Source organism: Coccinella septempunctata, chromosome 1 (genome assembly GCF_907165205.1).
Source record: "Coccinella septempunctata chromosome 1, icCocSept1.1, whole genome shotgun sequence".
NCBI lineage: Eukaryota > Metazoa > Arthropoda > Insecta > Coleoptera > Coccinellidae > Coccinella > Coccinella septempunctata.
This window is the reverse complement of record NC_058189.1, coordinates 536,423-559,549: the sequence shown is the minus strand read 5'-3', so window position 1 is coordinate 559,549 and position 23,127 is coordinate 536,423. Positions and strand designations below refer to the sequence as shown.

Sequence of the window (23,127 nt, the reverse complement as noted above, 5' to 3'; positions counted from 1 at the left end):
AATACACAACTGCTTTCATGACGGAACAGTTCGTGATGCCATAATAAAAATGTTTCTCTGGAAACATTCGATACCACTCGGAGACAGATTATTGTTCTGTGTCACGTAGGATCGTGTAGATACACAACCAATCCAAACTCATATGGATTTATCCTTAGTGGAGTTTCATAGAAAGGAATTAGACCCACTCAAAAAACACATTTCAAACGAAAACTGAAATTGGAATCACAAGACCTTGATAAAGTACTAGTTAGCCTAGACCAGTTCCATGCATAAAAAAAAATTGCGTTACCATAGCAACGAACAATAACTCATTAGAAGTGTAAGTGTTAAGTTCGAGGTCAAAAAAGTAAACCAGAGTTAAGCAATAAATTGAAAGAATGAAGATGTCCACCGAAATTGTGAAATCATCAAGTACCTGTATTTAAAAGGTCATCAAGAACCTGTATTTAAAAGGTCATCAAGTACCTGTATTTAAAAGGGTTAAGAGGTAAGCAGATTTACGAAGATATGCTTGATACCCTTGGTGATCAATGTCCTTCGTATGCGACCGTGAAAAATTGGACTGCAAGCTTCAAAAGAGGTAAATTTTCCATCGAAGATGATGACCGATCGGGAAGGCCAGTTTCTGTGTCAATCCCCGAAAATATCGATGCAGTTCATGACGTGATTTCTTCAGACCGTCGAATTGGGCTAAAACGGATATCTAAAGCAGTGAATATTTCATACGAACGCGTTCATTACATAGTTCACGTCAATTTGGACATGAGAAAACTTTCTGCAAAATGGATCCCCAAATGTTTGAATGATGACCAAAAGGATGCAAGGGTAGAAGCATCGCGTTCGATCTGTGCTCGATTTGAAAACGATATAGACTTCTTAAACCGAATAGTTACTATGGACGAGACATGGGTACATTTCTACGATCCAGAAACAAAGCAACAATCGATGGAGTGGCGACACTCTGGTTCTCCAAGACCTAAAAAGTTTCGTGTCCAAAAATTTGCTGGAAAAGTTCTTTCTTCAGTTTTTTGGGATTGTCATGTGGTAATCATGATTGATTTTTTGGATAAGGGTAGAACAATAACCAAAGATCACTATTCGACATTACTGACCACTCCACGGGAAAACAGTAAGGAGAAATGACGCGGAAAGTTATCCAAAGGTGTTTTGTTTTTGCAGTACAATCCCCTGCACACAAATCTCATGTTGCCATGCAAAAAATTCGTGATTTAGGGTTTGAATTACTAGAACACCCCCCTTATTCACCAGATTTGGCTCCATCCGACTATGATCTCTTTCCTCAACTGAAAAAAAGTTTAAAAGGTCGTAAATTTTCTTCCAACGAGGAGGTAATGAAAGCTGTGGAGGTCTGGTTTGCAGAGCAAGAAGAAACATTTTTTTTAAAGGTCTAGAGACGTTGCAGGTTCGCTGTAATAAATTTGTCCAATTAAGAGGAGAATATGTTGCGTAAAAAATATTTTGTCATTGAAATTTTGTTTGGATCTATCGTAGGCTAAGGAGTTTTCAATATATCCTCGTACATTAAAAAAACAATTTAAAATATGTATCCCCATTTTCTTAAATGAATGCGTATAACACATGTTTATGTAGCAATAGTTCATTGACCTCTAATTCTTTGGCACCCGGTATTTTTGAAACGATAACCTTGTCAAATTGTGCTAAAGAAGTTTGCAAATTTATTCCTGTTCAGGGACTTATGCCGCGAATTGTATTCGCTGTTTTTACACTACATTATCCCTTTCCTGCTAGACTTGGTTGCACGAGGATTAAGCTTGTCCTAATCCTTATCCCCCTTATATTTCGTACCGGATCGGGCAGCTTTAAGCCTAGCTTGTCTTTCACGGTCTCTCAAACGATCGATTCGTAGGTCATCAGATCAGTAAGACCGGTCTTGTTCTCCTCCGACAAAAAGGCGTTTTGCCATTCTCCTATCCCACAGTTGTGGTGCCCCAAACATCATGCTAATTGATCGATTTTGCTTTTAATAGATTGATATGGATCTCTTAATTGTTGTGTGTACGGTATCCATCGATTGGTTTTTCCTCAATTGCCTCCTAGCAGAGTTCTCCGTCACGAAGTAGCTTCGTTCTTGTTCCTACTGGTGGTGCACTAAGCTTTGATAAAGTGACTTTGAAGTTCTGGAAGAACCAGCGACAAGTTTGTACTAGCTATTTGAGGAGAATTTCACAAAGGATATAAGAGGAGATTTGAGGAAACTGGCGTTAAGAAAAGAAACTACTGCAATAGACATAGTTTGCTTCTTTAATTCAATTTCTTAAATCAAAACTTATCGCTACGAAAATCAGTTTACAACTTTTTTTATGAGCAAGTGTATTTTTCCATCTAACAAATGTTTTTATTGATTGCAGAGTGATGCAACTTAAATTTCATATTTTGCAAGAACCTGACAAGCTTTATTTTAGAGTCGAGTGAAAATTTTCGTCAGATTAGAATGTGTATTTTTTTGGAATATTGGAAAAATATTTTTTCTTCTAGGAGACAAGCCTCTCGAAAGGAGTTCAGTTCCTAGATCGGTTACATCTACTTATAAATTTGAACACGTCAGTGCTTTCTTTCAAATTATTTATTATTTCCGTTAGGATTTTCTTAAATCTATGAAAAGGGCTATTATGATAATGAATAGATAGGAACTTATAAGACTTTCATTAACTGTCCTCTACATCATGAAATCATAGACTCTCGATAACTCATAATACAACATAGACCATTTTATATTCCTGTCTGTTTTGAAATTTTGGATTCAGTTCAGTATACTCTCATATAATGGATTCGGGATTGCATGATGCTAGTGTGTGTTTGCCACTTTTGTATCAACTCGCTTTCGAGTCTATTCAGGTGAAATTTTAGTCATAAATTATTCAAGCACTTACCGGCGTCAGATCGAGCTGAAATTGGGGCATGTTCCTATCATTTCGGTGAATATATTTCGGGCAAAAAAAAACTGGCAACGACGAACGAATATTCGATTGCAGTTATATTTATTTCAAAATGTAAAATTATAAATTTTCCAGTTCGGAAATTCAAATTGGATATTGGATATCAAATATGCGAACTCGAGTTCGATACCCATGATATAATTATTGATTTCAAGATTAACGTGATGCACACTTCCGTAGACCGAGTCTAGAGGTGAGACAGAACTCCGTACTTTTACTTGGGAACCTCAGTTTCAACCCCTTATGCTACCTAGTTCTACGACTTCTGGGAGTACGATTTTCTGGTTGGAGTACAGACCCGTTGGATGCAGAAACCAGAGTGTTGAATAATTGTACACACTTTTCCCTTATCCTTTTGAGTTTCTCTTCGCTGGAAGTACGATTTCTGGTTGGCGTGCGAACCTGTTGGAAGCAGAAATCAGAGTAGAGAACCGTTTCCCAAATTACTTTGTTTCTCCTCATTCTCCAATCCCGTAGTTTGAAAGTGAGCCCAACTCCATTGCCCGTTAAGGGTAGACTGTTTTTATTCCACCCATTGTATTGCGCTTGACACTCGACTGATTTTATAATAGTGCCTGGTGTGTTCTTATTGCGAGTAAACGAATGAAATTTGTATACTCTGATTTTGACTTCCACTGGTTGTCAATAACACCTCAGATAACACAGAACCTTGTCTTCGACACGAAGCCAACAGGTTTGCTATTTTCTCTATGTAGGGTCGAGATATTCGGCAAAACGTAGTTAGAAGACATGCAGTGCTCTGAGTTTTCAAAGCTTGTACAATTAATAAACTCTATTAAATCATTTGATAATTATAAGGACCAATTGAAGTATTACGATGATATATTTGAAAATTCTTAGCCTACTATAGAACTAAACAAAATTTCAAGGTCAAAATATTTTATTACTCAACATATTCTCTTCCTTACTAGATACATTTATTACAGTGAACCTGCAACGTCTCTAGACCTTTCAAGAAAAATGTTTCTTCTTGCTCTGCAAACCGGAACTCCACAGCTTTTATCACCTCCTCGTTTGAAGAAAATTTACGAACTTTTAAACTTTTTTTTCAGTTGAGGAAAGAGATGATAATCGGATGGATCCAAATCTGGTGAAAAAGAAGGGTGTTCTAGTAATTCGAACCCTTAATCACGAATGTTTTGCATGGAAACGTGATATTTGTGTGCAGGGGAGTTGTCCTGCAAAAACAAAACACCTTTGGATAGCTTTCCTCGTCTTTTCTCTTCATTTTTTTTCCGTAGAGTGGTCAGTAATGTCGAATAGTAATTTTCGGTTATTGTTCTATCCTTATCCAAAAAATCAATCATGATTACTCCATGGCAATCCCAAAAAACTGAAGCAAGAACTTTTCCAGCAGATTTTTGGACACTTAGGTCTTGGAGAACCAGAGTGTCGCCATTCCATCGATTGTTGCATTGTCTCTGGATCGTAGAAATGTACCCAAGTCTCATCCATAGTAACAATTCGGTTTAAGAAGTCTACATCGTTTTCAAAACGAGCACAGATTAAACGCGATACTTCTACCTTTGCACGCTTTTGGTCAACATTCAAACATTTGGGGATCCATTTTGCAGCAATTTTTCTCATGTCCAAATTGAAGTAAACTATATGTTAAAAGCGTTCGTATGAAATATTCAGTGATTCATATATCCGTTTCTGCCCAATTCGACGGTCTGATAAAATCATGTCATGAACTGCATCAATATTTTCGGGAACTGACACAGAAACTGGCCTTCCCGATAGGTAATCATCTTCTATAGAAAATTTACCTCTTTTGAAGCTTGCAGTCCAATTTTTCACGGTCACATACGAAGGACCTTGATCACCAAGGGTATTAAGCATATCTTCGTAAATCTGCTTACCTCTTAACCTTTTTAAATACTGGTACTTGATGATGGCTCGATACTCCAATTTTTCGATTTTAACAATTTCGGTGGACATCTTCTTTCTTTCACATGTAAGAAGATAACATACATATAGGTTCATATAGTGGAATGACAATCAGTTAGGAAACTGTTTATGGAATACTACGTGATGAACCAAAAGGCTGATTTTTTACGACATGACTTTTAGTTCTATATCTTCTCCACATTTCCTGATATCGCAAAAAGTATCCATCCAAGCAGAACGAGATAAAATAATCACTCAACAGAGAAGGGGATATCTCCCGTCTCATCCTGTGACAGCCTCCTTCTTCCCGGTGAAGGGAGAACCTTTCCTCCCACTTTTCGACATTGAAATACAATCCACGAAAAAGAAATAAATGTAAAATTCAGGTTCCGTGCCTGGCTGCACTGCCGAAGGATCACGTGAGGGCTCTCCTAAGTGAGTAGGATTAGAGGACTATTGAATATTTTCGACTCGAGCGAGACAACCCAGACGCAGGTAGGTATACACGGTGTGCGTGCGACACGAGGAGAAAACGCAGAGCACAGGTACACGACCGCAGATTTACGGCCAAATAATTTGGTTAACAAACAACCAACATGTTTCAATGTTGCTTCGACCGGCTAGGGAGATATACCGCCTCCATTTTTTATGTTTTTTTTGTGGAAAATCTGGTAACACCTCGATGAAATGTTATAAACTTCTATTATCGACTCATTCACATATCAGTCAATCATCGATGAAGCCATAAAACTCTTAATTTACGAGGATGTATTGATATCTAGTTAGCCTAGACGAGTTCCATCCATGAAAAAATATTGCGTTCCCATAGCAACGAACAAAAACTCATTAGAACTATCAGGGTGAAGTTTGAGGCCGAAAAAATGAACCATAGAGTTACGCAATGAATTAAAAGAAAGAAGATGTCCACCGAAATTGTGAAAATCGAAAAATTTTAGTATCGAGCCCTCATCAAGTACCTGTATTTAAAAGGGTTAAGAGGTAAGCAGATTCACGAAGATATGCTTAATACCCTTGGTGATCAATGTCCTTCGTATGCGACCGTGAAAAATTGGACTGCAATCTTCAAAAAAAGTAAATTTTCCATTGAAAATGATGACCGATCGGGAAGGCCAGTTTCTTTGACAGTCCCCGAAAATATCGATGCAGTTCATGACATGATTTCATCAGAGCGTCGAATTGGGCTAAAACGGATATCTGAAGCACTGAATATTTGATACTAACGCGCTCATCATATAGTTCATCTGAATTTGGACATGAGAAAAATTGCTGCAAAATGGATCCCCCAATGTTTGAATGTTTACCAAAAGCGTGCAAGGGTAGAAACATCGCGTTCGATTTGTGCTCGATTTGAAAACGATGTAGACTTCTTAAACCAAATTGTTACTATGGATGAGACTTGGATACCTTTCTACGATGGAATGGCGCCACTCTGGTTCTCCAAGACCTAAGAAGTTTCTTGTCCAAAAATCTGCTGGAAAAGTTCTTGCTTCAGTTTTTTGGGATTGCCATGGAGTAATCATGATCCATTTTTTGAATAAGGGTTGAACAATAACCGGAGATTACTATTCGACATTACTGACCACTCTACGGGAAATAATTTAAGAGAAAAGACGAGAAAAGCTATTGTTTGCTATTGTTTTGTTTTTGCAGGACAACGCACCGGCACACAAATCTCATGTTGTCATGCAAAAACTTCGTGATTTAGGGTTTGAATATAGAACACCTCCCTTATTCACCAGATTTTGCTTTATCCGACTATCATCTCTTTCCTCAACTGAAAAAAGTTTAAAGGGTTCGCAGAGCAAGAAGAAACATTTTTTTTTGAGAGGTCTAGAGAGTTTGCAGGTTCGCTGTAATAAATGTATCCAATTAAGAGGAGAACATGTTCAGTAATAAAATATTTTGACATTGAAATTTTGTTTAGTTCTATAGTAGGCTAAGAATTTTTCAATATATCCTCGTAATGATACCCCTACAAAGCTGTCCCAATGGAACTCCAAACGAAAAAATATCAAGTCTATGGTCAAAGATTATAGAGTAGAAAGATGGGAAACGAAGCGACTAAAGTGATGTGAGCGCCATCATTGTTTCAAATGTATAACTAAGATCCTAAGACTTAAAATATTGCTTAAAATATTAATTTGAGGGTCATTTGGAGAACCATATAAAATGTTGTAAGATTTCAGAGAGCCATTTTGATCAGAGATTTTGAATGTTTTGAATGTTTTGCTACTCGTAACGCCTTTCATGTATCTAGCTCCTTCTAGTTGCTGATTATTGATTTTTTGATACACATTCAACTAAGTTCATCAATTTTAAACAATCAGATCAGTTCAGGTCACCATATACTTTTTTTTCGATGTCCTATTCGAAGCTCTTTTGTTGTCCACAATTTTTAATTTTGTGAATTTTTCCTAGATTGCAAATAAAAATATAAAACATCTGACAGCGTATTTCATTGATATCAATTGATTCCAAATGATGTTCAGATTAAAAATAACATCTTGGACACAAAACAAAACCATACTTTTGTTTTGTCGCTCTACTTTGAACTCAAAGTTTCCAAAATGAACCAAATTGTTATGTTTCAAGCAAAAAGACCTAGGAGTCATCTGTAATATAGAAACATAATAAGTCCTTTCGTTTGCATAAAAAGTGTAGCACTTTTCTACACTCGATTTGATTTACACCAGTGTAGAGGAAGTTTAGTTTATCTACACCTCCTCTACACTGGCGTAAATCAAATCGAGTGTAGAAAAGTGCTACACTTTTTATGCAAACGAAAGGACCCAAGTATATTGTCTTATCTCTAGTATTCATGTTGTCCTGTTCTATAAACAGCAATCTCCCTATTAGCCCTTATATGCATATGAAAATTTCATGTCACATAAGCACTAATAGAATATTTCACACCCCAATTCATGAACCTTCGATGCACTCTCCAGGCAGTTCATACAGCCCGGTTGGGTCGATGCCAAACTGTATCGCGGTCGCTATATAATTCAGATCATGCACCCCTTTATTGGATTTGGAAATTTGGCTACTTATTTAGAGTTTTAGTTCCGCGACGCGGTGGATGTGATCTCCCTTCCGAAAATATTGTGCATTATGGTCTCTACCCGCCCTCCGTCAACTTAGTTAGCCACACTGCGGGAGAAATGAGCGAAGCAGGGTTGCATCCCCTCTCATTGAGTAGTATTATCAGACTAACGCTGATGCCGCTCCGTCCTAATTAAGAATAATCCGTATTTCTACCTGTAATGAATTTTTTGCCCGCTCGAAATGAGATGAAATATTCCCGGTTAGCGGGAGGGTCGGTCGATGATGAAAATTTAATTAATCTAATCAGAGTTGCATCGTCCACTTTCCTGTTTTCATCAATCTAGATAGTGCGGCGTCCCCGACTAAGATAACAATTTTCAATTTGTTGGTGGTTGGCTGCAATTGAGCAGGACTAGGTATGAAATGGACGGTGCAGGACCGCGTCTTCACAAGGTGGATAGTGAATAATGTAGATTATACTTGTATGAATTGAACTCGGAATTAAACAAGCAATCAAAGTAGCATGTTAATCCAAATATGTCGTACGATGTTTCGAGTGGCAACAACTTCATTTTAAAGGCTTTCAAATTATATTTATGTATATACAGGGTGACAATTTGAAAACTTGCCAGTCCAGCCTCCTGTAACTACTTCAAGGAATCAATAAAAATTTGCAAACCATAGTATTCATGTAGAGGGTCAACTGATCTTCCAATGGAGGTATAGCTCACCCCCTATTCCCTATTAAGAATTTAGGGGTGATAGCTCCTACACCTAGGGTTGAGGAGATTTCGGCTTACAATTCTGCTCAAAAAATGTCCTCCTACGTATGAAAATAGACCTGTTTCGGCATCCTTGTTGTGACATAATTGGCCTGGCAAGTGTCAGATTAAGATACGGTTTATGGCCTACGTGTCTCTGATATAAATTCATGTTAATCTGACAGTTTGCGTGGTGGGGCTAGCAGTACGACTGACGAGAAAATCCAAAAAAAATCAATCGTTACTTGTACATACTCGAGCGTGTCAGATTTTCATTCAGATGGTTAATCTCAGTGTTGCGGACGTGTTGACCCATTAAAGTCTGACACTAATCAGGGGGGGTTTTCTTAATCTGACAGTTTGAAGATGATAACCAGGCATTTTTTTAAATATCTCCCTTTCTGTACTTTTAATCGGTTTAGTATTCAATATGAAAGTTGTAGATCATAAAATTCTATACGACTTTTATCTCAAGCAATTTTACATATTTTCAACCGTTTTCGAGTTAGAGGGCGATAAGATCGAGGAGCTTAGCCACACATGCGAAAGGCCAAGGTCAATGTAAAAATCCAGTCTTATGTACATTTATCGCCATATATCTCAAAAACGTTTCAACGTAGAAAAAATTGCTTCGAACAGAATTTGTAGAAAATGTTATGCTCCACAACTTTTATAATGAATGCTAAAACAATTTGAAACCTAGGAGAGGAGATAATTCAAAAAAACTAATTTTTGTGACCTTCATGGCAAATTTTTATTGTTTCGGCTTGCTGAAACTGTCAGATTATATTTTTTCCGTTATGCTTGAATCATTAGCTTCAAAATAGGAAAAAAAGCCACTTTTTTTTATGTAGCAGGGGAAAAATCTGCAAGACAGACGAACACACCCTCTCTTGAGGGGAAACAAGTGTGGGAATTCTCACTCTCCTGAGCTCGCGACCCACTAAAAACCCTAAACTGCTTCTTCATAGGTTCAAGGCATTTTGCCTATTAACCAGTTGACTCTTATGGCTTCTGGACTCTCACACGATCCTAGTCGTGTTGATAGTTGTATGCTGCCTATATCTTTTATAGTTTAAGCTCTTCTTTCGTTACATTTAAATCTCGGTGTTCGGTGATAGGTTCTTGACCTTCTAGCTTCTTCTGTTGGATCATAGTCGACTAATCTTCGTAGTTCCTCATTTGGATGTCGTTTGGCTTTGTCGAATATCCTTTCCGCCTTTCTCTTCATAAATTCTGCAACTGGTCCCCATTCCAAGTCCTTGTAGATTTGTTTGTTCCTAACAAACCAGGGTACATCCATCGTCATTCTAAGGAGTTTATTCTCAGTGTCCTGTATTCTCTTGATGTGGGTCTTGGCTGCGAAGCCCCATGCCGCCGATCCATATGCGAGTTGTGGTCGCGCGATAGTTTTAATCACCGTCAACTTGATGTTCTTATTCATATGACTTCTTCTGCCTATGAGTGGATGAAGTCTACTCATTGCGGCTTTTGTTTTATCAACAGCACATTTGATGTGGTTTTTCCATGTAAGTCCTCTGTCAAGCTTCACTCCTAGGTATGTGACTTCATTTTTCCATTCAACCTATTCTCCATCAACTTCAAGGTTTTCTTCCATCCTCAATCTTCTCATTTGCAGTAATATTGCTTGAGTCTTTCTTCCATTGATTTGGATTTTCCATTTGAGTAATTTATCTATGGCTTCCTGCAGTCTCTGGTGTATGATCTCTGGGTGTCGATGTCTGAACGCTATTCCTGTATCATCTGCGTACAAGGTGAGCATATTTCTAGCATTCTTCAGGATATCATAAACGTATATTACGTAAAGCAGAGGTCCAAGTACCGATCCTTGAGGCACTCCCGCTTCCAATTGTCTGGTTTGAGAGGTTGCTCCATCTATCTTCACATAAAAGTTTCTATTCCTCAGATAGTTCCTTATAATCTTGTACAGCTTAGTCGAATATCCTGCTTTTTTCATCTTGTAGATTAGGCCTTCGTGCTATACTCTACCAAAAGCTCTCTCGATATCCATCAGAACTAATCATGTGGCCTGTTTGGTCTGCCTTCTTTCGGTGACGTATTCTATGAGTTCAGTCGAATGTTCTCATCGAAATCCAAATTGTTCGGGTGGAATTATCTTCAACATTTCTGTTTCCTCATTCAGCCTTTTAGCAATAACCCTCTCGACGATTTTTCTCAGTAAAAGCCACCGCGTTTGAGAATGTACACGGGACGATTTTTTCTTACAAGTTTGCAGCCCTCCCACACATTTTCGTCACGTTTAAATTGTCAGATTAATGGAATGTAGCCTTTTAAATTTGTAATTAACCACATATATCTTAATGTGACACGCTCAAGTATGTACAATGTTCGTTTTTTTTACTATTCTGACAGGGTGTCCTAGACAATTCCTTCTATATACAAATCTAATTGTTGGTAGAGGTAGGTACATCTGATACTCTCGAGTAAATCCCGAATTTCCCTCTTCGGCTTTCCAACTTCAGGTATAAAATATTCTTACGATTCCATAACAAGATTGCTGGACATTATTCAAAATAATGGAATATTCGAAAATTATCTGAATTTAGGAACTTTGTCACTTTGAACAGTTCATGTCTTTCCACATATTTTTTTGCTGCAATTTTTTTGATTTGGCAGACTCTGTAGTTCTACAGGTAATAAATCTTTTCGTACAATCTAAAATACTATGATAAATGGTGGGGAATAACTCGAAGTACAGACTCATGGAATAGAACACCAACGTGGAAAATTTGTAGCATTTTTTTTATCTATCGAAGATACCAACAAACGACCCTGGCAACCGACTGCTCGCCAATTCCGGCGAATTCGTTGTTCAGTAAAACATTTATCGGAATCCGAAATGATGCTATATTTCACGGACCTTTAGTTGGCATATACATATCAATCGTTTTAGTGCCCATAAAACGCAGATCGTAATAACCAGATTTCCGCTGTTGGATACACGGGGACGATTCGCGTTTAGCGACGGTTGATCGGGAAATTCAATTATGTCACTGTTGGTGATAATTACGGCGGGTAAACCACGATAATGAGAAGCACATTCCCCCCAAATGAAGTTATATAAATATGGATACGAATAGCTCAACTGCGCTTGGGATATGAGTGCAGAATGTTTTTATTTCTATTCATGTTTATGATGGCTTTCCATAACGTGCACTCATTTTTTCCAAAAAAAATATGGTTTCTTTATCCCAGCAGGATCTGCTCATAATGAAATACACTGCGCAAACAAATTAACGCACATTATGGAAATCTCAATTTTAATGAAAGTTAACTCTACATTGACTTTATAACTTATTTTTTATGTTCTCTCGGGAAGGTTTTGAACGAAACAAGACACATTAAATGGAAGAAAAATTCAGGATTTCACCGAATATTATGTGAAAGAAGAGATATGAACAATTTTCAAAATACTGAAATGCTGATAAGTGATTTAATACTTGGTATTTCCACCCCTTGCGTTAATTACAGCTCGGCAACGACGGTTCATACTCCAAATCAGTGATCTTAAAATGTTCTGATCTACTCCTTCCCAGATTTCTTCGAGTTGGATTCCTAAGTCATTAAGAGTAGCTGGATGATTTTCTGAACTTCTCAGCCTTCTATTGAGGTTGTCCCAAACCTGCTCAATCGGACTGAGATCTGGACTTGCTGGCCATTCCATTCGAGAGACTTCAACCTCTTCAAGGTACTCCTGAACGATGCACGCACGATGGGGTCTGGCATTATCGTCCATAAAAATGAAATTTTCACCAATGTATGGGGCAAATGGCACTACATGCTCTTCAAGAATGTTCCTTATATACTTATCAGCATTCATAGCTCCATTATCAACGACCACTAGGTCTGTGCGAGCAGTCAAAGATATTCAACCCCATTCCATAATCGATCCTCCCTCGAAACCAGTAGTATTCAGGAAATTGCACTGACCATATCTTTCATGTGGACGTCTGTGTACAAGGGAACGTCGATCACAATGGTAGAGGCAGAATGTATACTCATCTGTGAAGAGAACTCTTTGCCAATCGGCCTTTCCAATGGATATGCTCTCTCGCAAAATCCAAACGCGCCCTTCGATGGGCTGGGGTAAAAGCTGGGCCTCTTGCCGCGACACGAGGCCTTAAATCATATTCTCTGAGGCGATTTCTTATTGTCTGAGAGCTAATTTGCACCTCATGAGTTTGCTCCAGCTGAATTTGAAGGAGGCGAGCGGTTGCAAACCGTTGTCTCAACGAAGAAACTCTCAAGTAACGTTCTTGAATGGCAGTTGGTTCCCGTGGTCTACCCTATCCTGGTCTTCGGACATTCATACCTGTCTCCCTGAATCGCTGCAACATTCTGGACACACTTGTATGGGAAACTCCAAACCTTTCTGCAATTCTTGTGTATGTCCACCCTTCTTCTCGCAAAACTACCGCTTGGTCACATTCCTCTTGGGTCAAATTGCGTGTTTCGCGTTGCATAGCGATCGAGTGTAGAAAATCAAACGAAAGAAAAACTATTGATCACTAGAATTGATCGAGAACAACTGATTTTAGAATGGAGCCAATACATTCAAAATCTGATAATATCATCTTTTTTTATTCCTGCTGGGAAAAAACATCTGTACTGAAGAAAACCGTTGAAAGTGGATGACATATGCATGCATAATTCTGATAAAAATTGAGAACACCTTCAGTTGTAGAATAAATTTGAGATTTCCATAATGTGCGTTAATTTTTTGCGCAGTGTATTATATGAAAGATCTAAACTATTTTTTGACGACGAATCACCCCTTATGATTCCTTCATACTTTTTGGAATTTTTTTTTAACTTTCGACATGCGTATATCCCGAAAAAATCATTCTAGATCTAAATGTGATACATATTCTGGGAGAGCAGCTCTTCTAGTAATAAATCCGAGAATTTCATCGAGCTCGGTAAAACCGTTCGGTCTTGACGAAAATTTTGTTACCCCATTTTTTTTTTGGATTTTTCGAATGTCAATTTTCGACAAGCGTATATCCCAGAAAAATGCATCGTAGTACTAAATGTTACGCAGTTTCTAAAAGAGCAACTTTTCTAGTAATGAATTTCGAAATTTCAATGACTTCGGTGCAACTGTTCGGTCTGTAATGAAGTGTTCGGTGAACAAAAAAACAGCAGCAATATTGTGATTTTAGAACGACAAATAATACACGGTTGAATCCGCTGTTAAGAAACTGAGACTCTTCGACCGATCGGATCGATAAACTGCCGGTATATTATCTTGGCCAGAATTTCACAGAACGTCAGTTCGGTAAATAACCGACCCATTCATTCCACCTCGAGTTGGACTAACTATCGCTCACCAGGCATTATCGAACGAACTCATTTACTTATTCATCTGCATCATTTGTTAATTACTTAATAGGTAAATATGCCATCATTTTCCTGCTATTTCAGATCGCGGAACAATTAAGCTCTAGCAAATAGTGGATGCATAATTATTAAGGTTCCTTATCTCATGGTTTCAGTCCAAATTTTAGTTTTTGTTATTGTGCTCAGTTCAGAAAATTTGATTGAATGAAAAGCCAATGGAAAGTACCACCAAGATTGAGACACAAATTGTTTTTATGACCTCAACAAAACCGGTAGACCGGTTTCGGGATCATTGTCCCTCATCAGTACAGTGCACTGCTAGATATTTCAATCCCAGGATTTGGCCTAATATCTACCACTACACTGTACTGATGAGGGACAATGATCCCGAAACCGGTCTACAGTTGTGTTTAGATGTTTTCAACTTCCCTGGGATTTCCTATGCTTCTTCATGACTAACTCGCATTATTGGAGCGACAATTTTGTCGTTCTCAAATTGTTTTTTTAGCAATTGTTCGAAAAAACCTTGAATCAGCTCAATCTTGGAATAATTGCGACATTTTTTTAGTACAGCATTCATTATTTTTCACTAGATACAATTTGATACACTTGTGGGTTCATACCCACAAGTGTATTTTCAAAGAATGTGACTCAACGTCACTTCAATCTGGGATTCTGTATAATTTACATAGCTTACCTTCCATGCTGAGGTCCAACACTACTGAAGTCATATACTGAGCTTGCTGTTATCGAGGAGTTCTTTATGGCTCCGGACTCCATTCCCAATGGAGAATCACATGAATCTGGAAGGAATTGAGAAAAAAATTATTCATCATAATGAATGAATTTGATATGAAAAAAATTTTGTCGGCTGGTAATATTTTACTACTTCAGAAATTGCCTTTTGGCATTGCCTTGAAATTTTCTCTCAAGGAACGTTTGAGAAATTACAACTGCATAGATTCAGAGAGACTTCGAATAATATGAAATTTCGCTGAGAAGAGAGGCGCATAGAAGTACTCTAGGGCAGCGTTAAAAATCGCCTTCTCCGACCTTGCTCTTTTCTACGCTCCTGGCGACTTCCCCAGGCCACAAATATAATAGGTACCGCTTATTCTATGGTGCCTTGTAAACCGCTAATTGACCGACGCAGAAGCCCCACTCTGGAGCTGTTAGAATTTTCTGATTCCGCCAGAGCGAATATCTCTTTTGATGTTCACGTTGTTGAATTTAATTCTCTCGTGTTGAACTTGAATATTGTAAATTGAATATTGTAAATTGTAAATGTGCTTCCTCATGAATAAATATTTTATTATATTTCTCAACTTTATCATGTATTTCTCTTCGTTAATGAATAACAATTTATTGTCTCCTCAAGCTCATCTCACTAATTTGAATCAGTTTATTTCGTTTCTCAAGTCAACTCGGTTGTCAACCTCTCACTTGTATATCACTAATTACTGTTGTCGAGTTTCAGATGAATCAACCCTTATGTTCTCCATTGTGGACTCTGGATTTACTTGATTTCCTTTAGAACTCCTCTATTATGGTTTAATGGTCAGGAGTAGGCCTAGTATGGTTAACAGTCACTCGTCTTGATTCCACCCTGGAAGGTATGCTCTGGTAATCGTGTATTCTCTCAGTAGGTATGATCTCCTTTTTATACTTTGTATTCTCATAGATAATATTATCATACTTATTTATCTTGATCGATATACAGATTATATCTCAAGCCTTCTGTCCTTCTCGAAACCCCCAATTTTGAATAGGAGGTATTTTTCAGCCTTTTTCATGACACGACCCCCATATCAAGAAAAAATTATTTCTTTTCTGCAGCTGAAGAAATTTCTGCCAACAAATGATATAATCACGTTAAGTCAACACAACATGGCTGATTATTCATCGGGATTCAAGCTCACATGCCATTCGGAAGTGGGTGAAACATTTATTCTTTTCTTTTTACACTGACCTGATCGATCGGTTAAAAACATTGTTTGAGCCAAACAAAGTTTGCAGTTAGACCCACTATCTCATTTTCCAATAAACCAACTTTCCCGAAGTTTGATATTAATCAGGATTTGCGAAGAATAAATTCTATTTTCCGTGGCTCCACTCCGAACGAACTTCGTAACTCACACAAATTATTTCCCACTGATGAGGATTTACAACATGCTACAAGAAAGTCTTGGTTGTTGACCGAGTCACTTAGAAATCGTTGATCACAAAAGTACGCCAACTGTTCGAGCAGTCCCATAAATAGTCGGGAAATCTTTAACAGGAGAAGGATCAGGAGACATAATCCGTTTCCAAGAAGTTCTAAGGATCGCCGGTTTTCCAGAAGCCTTGTGATTTGGTTTGACTTTCGATTTCGGATATTGTTATGTTGTCACTGAAGGTGCAGTTTACTTTGAAATATTCACATCAGACAACCAGATGAGGAGACATCACAGAGTGTCGTTTTTTGAATTGAATAACACCGGAAATAAATAGCTGACTGAAGTATAGCCATCTAACTACTCTGGACTGAAGTCACCCACAGTTTATGAGTCATTTTTAAAAGAATGAAGCAGCTAATCCACTTGCATGTTGTAATCGTTTCACGACAACATTCACTTGCAAGAAATCAAGATCCATTTCCATAGATGAGAACTCAATTTCTGAGGACGTCAATGTCAACAGTTCGAAGAATATTTATAGCCTTGAGATCATTATTGTTGACAGTTAATGAAGGTCATTCATGATAAATATAGTGATGTTTTGATTGATTCAGATACTTAAAATCCATTGATATAAAAATCAACAAACGTTGCGATCGAACTAGCTAAAAACTTTTCCTTATGAAAATGAGATATTTTTTGAATATGGATGACGAATGGTTGCCAATACATTGGATAGAATAATTCAAAGTAATAGAGATCCCAGCTAAATTCTTGAATAAGAGTTTGCGATTCTTCAGCGTATTCTCATTAGGGCTTTTACATCTAGGTAAATACATGAAAGATTCAAGGGATACAAAAACTTTTCTCATATCAACGGACTTAGCACAGCAGAGAGAGTTCACCACTTAATTAAATTTCAAAATTGAATCGGAGTGAGTACATACATTTCCAAAGACCTCACTAATAACAAACTAATTCGTGTATTTCAGAAGCTTGCCTGAATGGTCTAATATGGCCGAGACATGTACAAGGAGAAGAAGATTTCATGGCAAAATGAAACTGGCTGCGAATTTGGGAGCAAAACTCGAAGATAGAGAACAACATCAACATGTTTTTGTTTACGTCATCATTGTCAGCAAATTTGCCGCCAATTACACAATTTCCAACCATGTCGACAACGAAATTTTTGATACTCATGTTTTAACACGAACAAAACACTATTATACCAAACACAAATACGATAATGAACATTCGAATATTAGGGTGAACGTAAAAAAAAGAAGAGACCTTGTGATATTGAGACGTCTTCGAATAGGACAAACTAGGGTTTCACATAACCACCTTCTGGTGAAAGAAAATGCTCAAAGAGGTTCTACATGTGATCAGATCATTTTTAACCGTTAAAGCAAGAAGCAAATCGAAATAATTCTCAATCAAATTAGTCTGTGACTAAATGCTATTGAAATACAAAATTTGTGTCCCATCTACGAACCTTGCCGAATGTAAAAAAAAAACTGCAAAAGTGCCATTTTATTCACGACTAGCAAATATGCTCAACCTTCCCTATTTGAAAAGCCGCCGAGATATCAGACGAGTGTAGCAGCATCATCGCGATTTAAAGAATATTACACCCGCTTAGGAGGGTCATTATTGAAAAACCAGTTAAACTTACGGTTGAAAACCTCATGTATGCTCAGGGAATGGAGCCCATTACGCGAACTGAGTCGGTGTTAATCTGTTGATTTTTGCATGCTGTCCGACTGTTACAACCATTTTATCCCGGAGGTAAATTTTATCTCGGTAAAGTGTTAACAAAGTTGACAGTTTGCGAGTGTTTAATAGTCTACTCGATAAGATCTCGCTCGCATAGCCAAATGGCCTATTGTCCCATCAGGTTTCCACTCCTGCGATTCAGAGAGGAATAATTGTTTACCCTATAATTTGCTGGAGTTTAAAGTGTGATTACATCTACTAACTGCTCCTATTCTATTTCTACATGTTCCCTCTTAGTTTGATCTGGTTTAATTGAATTTCGCGATATCTCTTCTATTAGAAACAGGTAGATAGTGCTGAGATCAACTGTTATGCCAGTATTAATGGCTTCTATCTGTGTATATTTGCTGAGAGGATCATGCGAATGGACTTTAGGATTCTCAAAGTGATTAGTACATTATTTAAATGTTAGCAGAGGATTCATAGAAATTTGAATGCTAACTTATCACTTATCCTTTTGTCTTCATTTTCTTCCTCATATCATATGAACTTCTGACTGAAATTTGAAATAGACATTAAAATTTCTAGTTAATGCCATCTGACATGCCGATTTCGATTGCAAATCTATAAGAATATATTGAAAAATTCTTAGCCTACTATTGAACCAAACAACATATTCTCCTCTTAATGGGATACATTTATTACAGCGAACCTGCAACGTTTCTAGACGTTTCAACAAAAATTTTTTTTTTTGTTCTGCAAAACAGACCTCCACAGCTTTCATTCGCTCCTCGTTGGAAAAAAATTTACGACCTTTTAAAATTTTTTTCAATTGAGGAAAGACATGATAGTCGGATGGAGCCAAATCTGGTTAATAAGGGGGGTGTTCTAGTCATTCAAACCCTAAATCACAATTTTTTGCTTGACAACATGAGATTTGTGTGCAGGGGCCTTGTCCTGCAAAAACTTTGAATAGCTTTCCGCGTCTTTTGTCTTCAAATTTTTCCCGTAGAGTGGTCAGTAATATCGAATAGTAATCTCCGGTTATTGTTCTACCCTTATCTAAAAAATCAATCATGATTACTCCATGGCAATCCCAAAAAACTGAAGCAAGAAGTTTTCCAGCACATTTATAGACACGAAACTTACATCGATTGTTGCTTTGTTTCTGGATCGTAGAAATGTATCTAAGTCTCATCCATAGTAACAATTCGGTTTAAGAAGTCTACGTTTTCAAATCGAGCACAGATCGAACGCGATGCTTCTACCCTTGCGAGCTTTTGATCAGCATTGAAACATTTGGTTTGGGGATCCATTTTGCAACAATTTTTCTCATGTCCAAATTGACGTGACCTATATGATGAACGCGTTTGTATGTAATATTCAGTGCTTCAGATATCCGTTTTAGCCCAATTCGACGTTCTGATAAAATCATGTCATGAACTGCATCGATATTTTCGGGGACTGACACAGAAACTGGCCTTTCTGATCGGTCATCATCTTCAATGGAAAATTTACCTCTTTTGAAGCTTGCACTCCAATTTTCCACGGTCGCATACGAAGGACATTGATCACCAAAGGTATTAAGCATATCTTCGTGAATCTGCTTACCTCTTAACCGTTTTGAATACAGGTAGTTGATGAAGGATCGATAATCCAATTTTACGATATTCACAATTTCGGTGGACATCTTCTTTCTTTTAATTTATTGCGTAACTCTGGTTTACTTTTTTGACCTCAAACTTCACATTGACACTTCTAATGAGTTGCTATGGTAACGCAATATTTTTTATGCATGGAACTGGTCTAGGCTAACTAGATATCAATACATCCTCGTATAATTGGTAATTGGGCAGTTTATCATACATCATGTACTAAGATTGGAGGGTAGCTCAGTGTTTTCAAATGGCAACCCTAACTTTTTGTGCCAGACCTGGATAAACCTTTCTTTGCTGGGAATAATTTGATCATTGATGAGGTTTTTTTTTCGAACTTTTCGTCTTATAAGAATAAAATGGTTAATATTATTGAATACGAACTTTTATGAGGTCAGCGTCATAAACTTCAGGAGTAATTGATGTTCTAGCTAGAAGAATAATCGAAAGCATATCTTTTTCGTAGGTTAATTATTGATGAGTTATCGAAAATAAAAATGACAATTACAGTTATACTAGAAGAACGCATGTATATACCTATAATGACTTCAAAACATCACTTCTAATGTGTTTGTCATAGAGTTGAACCATTTCATCCTGCTGTAACATTCTATTCATAAAATTGTAAACATCGAAGGTTTGAGTTTTGATCCATACTTTTTTCTAACTTTTTTAAGTTAAAAAAAATTGATGTCCGTACTTCTGTACGGTCATCAATTTCCCATTCTCTCAGGAATATTGTGTCGACAACGCGTAATGCCAATACAGTCGGAAATTCCTTATCAGACATCAGAATGCTCGATAGATCTCTGAAAACTCTTCATCCGTCAAAGTGCGAATAAAATATTGGAATTTTCGCACCTGCATTCACCGTCTCCAGAGGACAGCTCGCTCGAGTCGAAATAATCTAATACGTTCCATCTTCCATTTGCGGGAATATAATATAGTTCATACATACGTGAGCAGTAGGGGAAGAAATACCGATGTATGGGGGGGAAAATAGGCGGATGGGAATGTTTCCATTGTGACGGGGGTGTTCCATCCGATTCGCTGAACTATCGAAAAATAAGCGAACGAAGAAATTTCACCCGAGACGGTAGTGTCAACTGAAATTTTTACGAGTTTGGAATTGTGGAACCTATAAGAAACTTCACGTAAAAATTAGAATACGTGACATCTACTTAGATCCGTTTGCACCAAACTCACTTAGTGTTAAGTGTCCCTTAAAATGAACCCTTAACTTAAATTACGTTGCACCAACTGTTAAGTGACATTTAAATGGCTAAAGCTAGCCTTAAATTTAAGTGCTCCTGTAATGACCACTTAGGTATTTAAGGGCGGGATTCTAACCTAAAATAATTTGTTGTACTGGCTGCAGAACTTCCCATTTTTGATAGATTTTGAAAATTGAATGAATTCATTACTGAATACCAAGCCTTTTCTTTCGTCTTTATTGTAATGCCATCAGTCTTTTTTAATTTTCAATTTGGTGTCACAAATCATACTTTAGTTAGCAACAAACTCTTTTCTTCTGTTGAGAAGTTGAGTGCCCTTCGTAAATTACCACCACTTGCTTGGCAATCATTCACCGTATTCGTACTAATAAGGGCAATAAGGATATTCTCTTCACGTTCCTCTTCAACATTAGTAAAACAAATTCACACAAGACCTTACAAAGAAAGTGTTGTACTTATATAAACTTAGGTACCTTTTATTTGACAATCGTTATCATTATCCATATTAATGCTAATTCAACAACAAAAAGTTGTTACTCTTTGATAATAATATAATAATTTACTTGACACTGACTGACAGGACAATAAACTTAGGTTAATGAAATGACAACGATCATCGGCAACCGGCCAACCAATGAAATGGCTTGATTGGACTAGGCTGAAGTTGCACCAAAATAAGAAACAGAAATATCACTAGATATAAAAACTTAAGGGCCCCTTACTTAAGATTCTGTTGAGACACAGTCGTTCAACTGGGAACAAAATTAAGCGTCCATTAACTTTAAACGACACTTAGTTAAGTACTCGTTTTGAGGGGTTTTGGTGCAAACGGGCCTTATAAGCTTATAAGAATTTTGAATTTTCCTTCGTGGGGATTTTAGTACCTGTATAGGGTGTTTTTAAGGGGTAGCCTCTTTTTCAACAGAAGGTAGCACTGGTAAAAAAGCGTTTCACCACAAAAACACCCATTCGTTTTCGAAATATTCACATTTAAATTTCCAACAACGTTTGGTTTTCCCTTCAAGCCTGCTGAGTAAATCCATTTATTTTTCACTTATTTACAATGCAGTTCCGATAATAAATTTGTTGTATGTTTCACGCACTGGTTATTTTTAATCAAGAAATATATTATTTCAATCCTCTGTCAATGAAAAAACTATTAAACGGGGTGTTTCACGAGTGGTTGGCCATAGGCAGCTCACTAAGGCCTTTCAGAAAGTTGCTTGTTTAGACTATTAGTTTTGGAGATACAGGGTGATTTATGGATTTTAGCCTTATTTTTTATATTGATTACTTGAGAATGAGTGATCCGATTTTAATGAAATTTTGTGAGTCGTCGACTATGCTAACCGTTCGTGAAACACCCTGTATAACCGGTCTTTTGACTCCTGTTGCTACAAGTCTTCGCTTTTCTATTTTATTCTTGTTACGAATACCTGAATAATGCTTTGTATACTGGTAGTTTTGGGTGACTCGGAACAGTCCTGTAACTTGGGACAATTACCCCCTTGCAGATTTCTTTGTTTCTTACCATTTATGAGTGAGAGGACAAACTTATAAGATTGTGTAGCGTCTTTTCGGTTAGTTTAACAATTAATTCCTGTTGAGTTTGCCATGACCAGAGCGTTTGAATTGACAGGAAAAATTAACGAAGCAGAAGAGTAAAAGCGCGTTTTTTTTATGACTCTTATACTTTCTAGTGTCCTGCACATGTGTTTCACTTAGTGCATGTGTAATTTTTTTTTCTGAATACGTGGGATATTGGGATATTAGATATGTCATGAAACAAGGTTGTTCACAAATCAAACGGCAACACGGATCTCATTCATTTATTTTGTTGTTTCATAGGGTGACTTGGGACAATTCCGAATAGATACAAGCGGCGCATTGGCAGCAGGAAATATGCCGATTTTTCGAAGGATATTATTATTTATTTGGGTTCATATTGTCATCCATGTTATCGAATCAGTAAAACTACTATCAGGTATTTGGATCATCTATTTCATCACTCCCTATTCAATCATTACACCGACGTTTCGATCGCCAATCGGACCTTTTTCAAGGCTGAAAAATTTTTAAAATTTAAAATACATCAATAGACATGAAACAAAACTTCGATACACTTACATAAATGATCTCAAAGAAGTTGAGTCAAAAATAATAAAAACTGCACACAAGGTTTCATTAAAAGCGACTTTGAACTCCAGTGAAATTTTCTCAAAATTTTCTTTGAAACAAGTCAATAATTTGTAGGAAAACAGAATAAT

The 23,127-nt window shown here is 37.2% G+C and overlaps 1 protein-coding gene across 6 annotated transcripts in view; it reads right to left on the bottom strand.

The window, feature by feature from the left end:
• LOC123316792 (discoidin domain-containing receptor 2-like) overlaps positions 1 to 23,127 on the bottom strand; it is a 321,074-nt gene that overhangs the window by 146,815 nt on the left and 151,132 nt on the right. For 5 of the 6 annotated variants that reach the window (XM_044903031.1, XM_044903047.1, XM_044903023.1 and 2 more), the window contains one exon: positions 14,796 to 14,901. In XM_044903031.1, the coding sequence (XP_044758966.1) occupies positions 14,796 to 14,901 (106 nt within the window). Of the gene's footprint in view, positions 1 to 14,795; positions 14,902 to 17,929; positions 17,987 to 23,127 lie in introns of those variants that run through there. The other variant, XM_044903058.1, reaches the window with a different exon arrangement.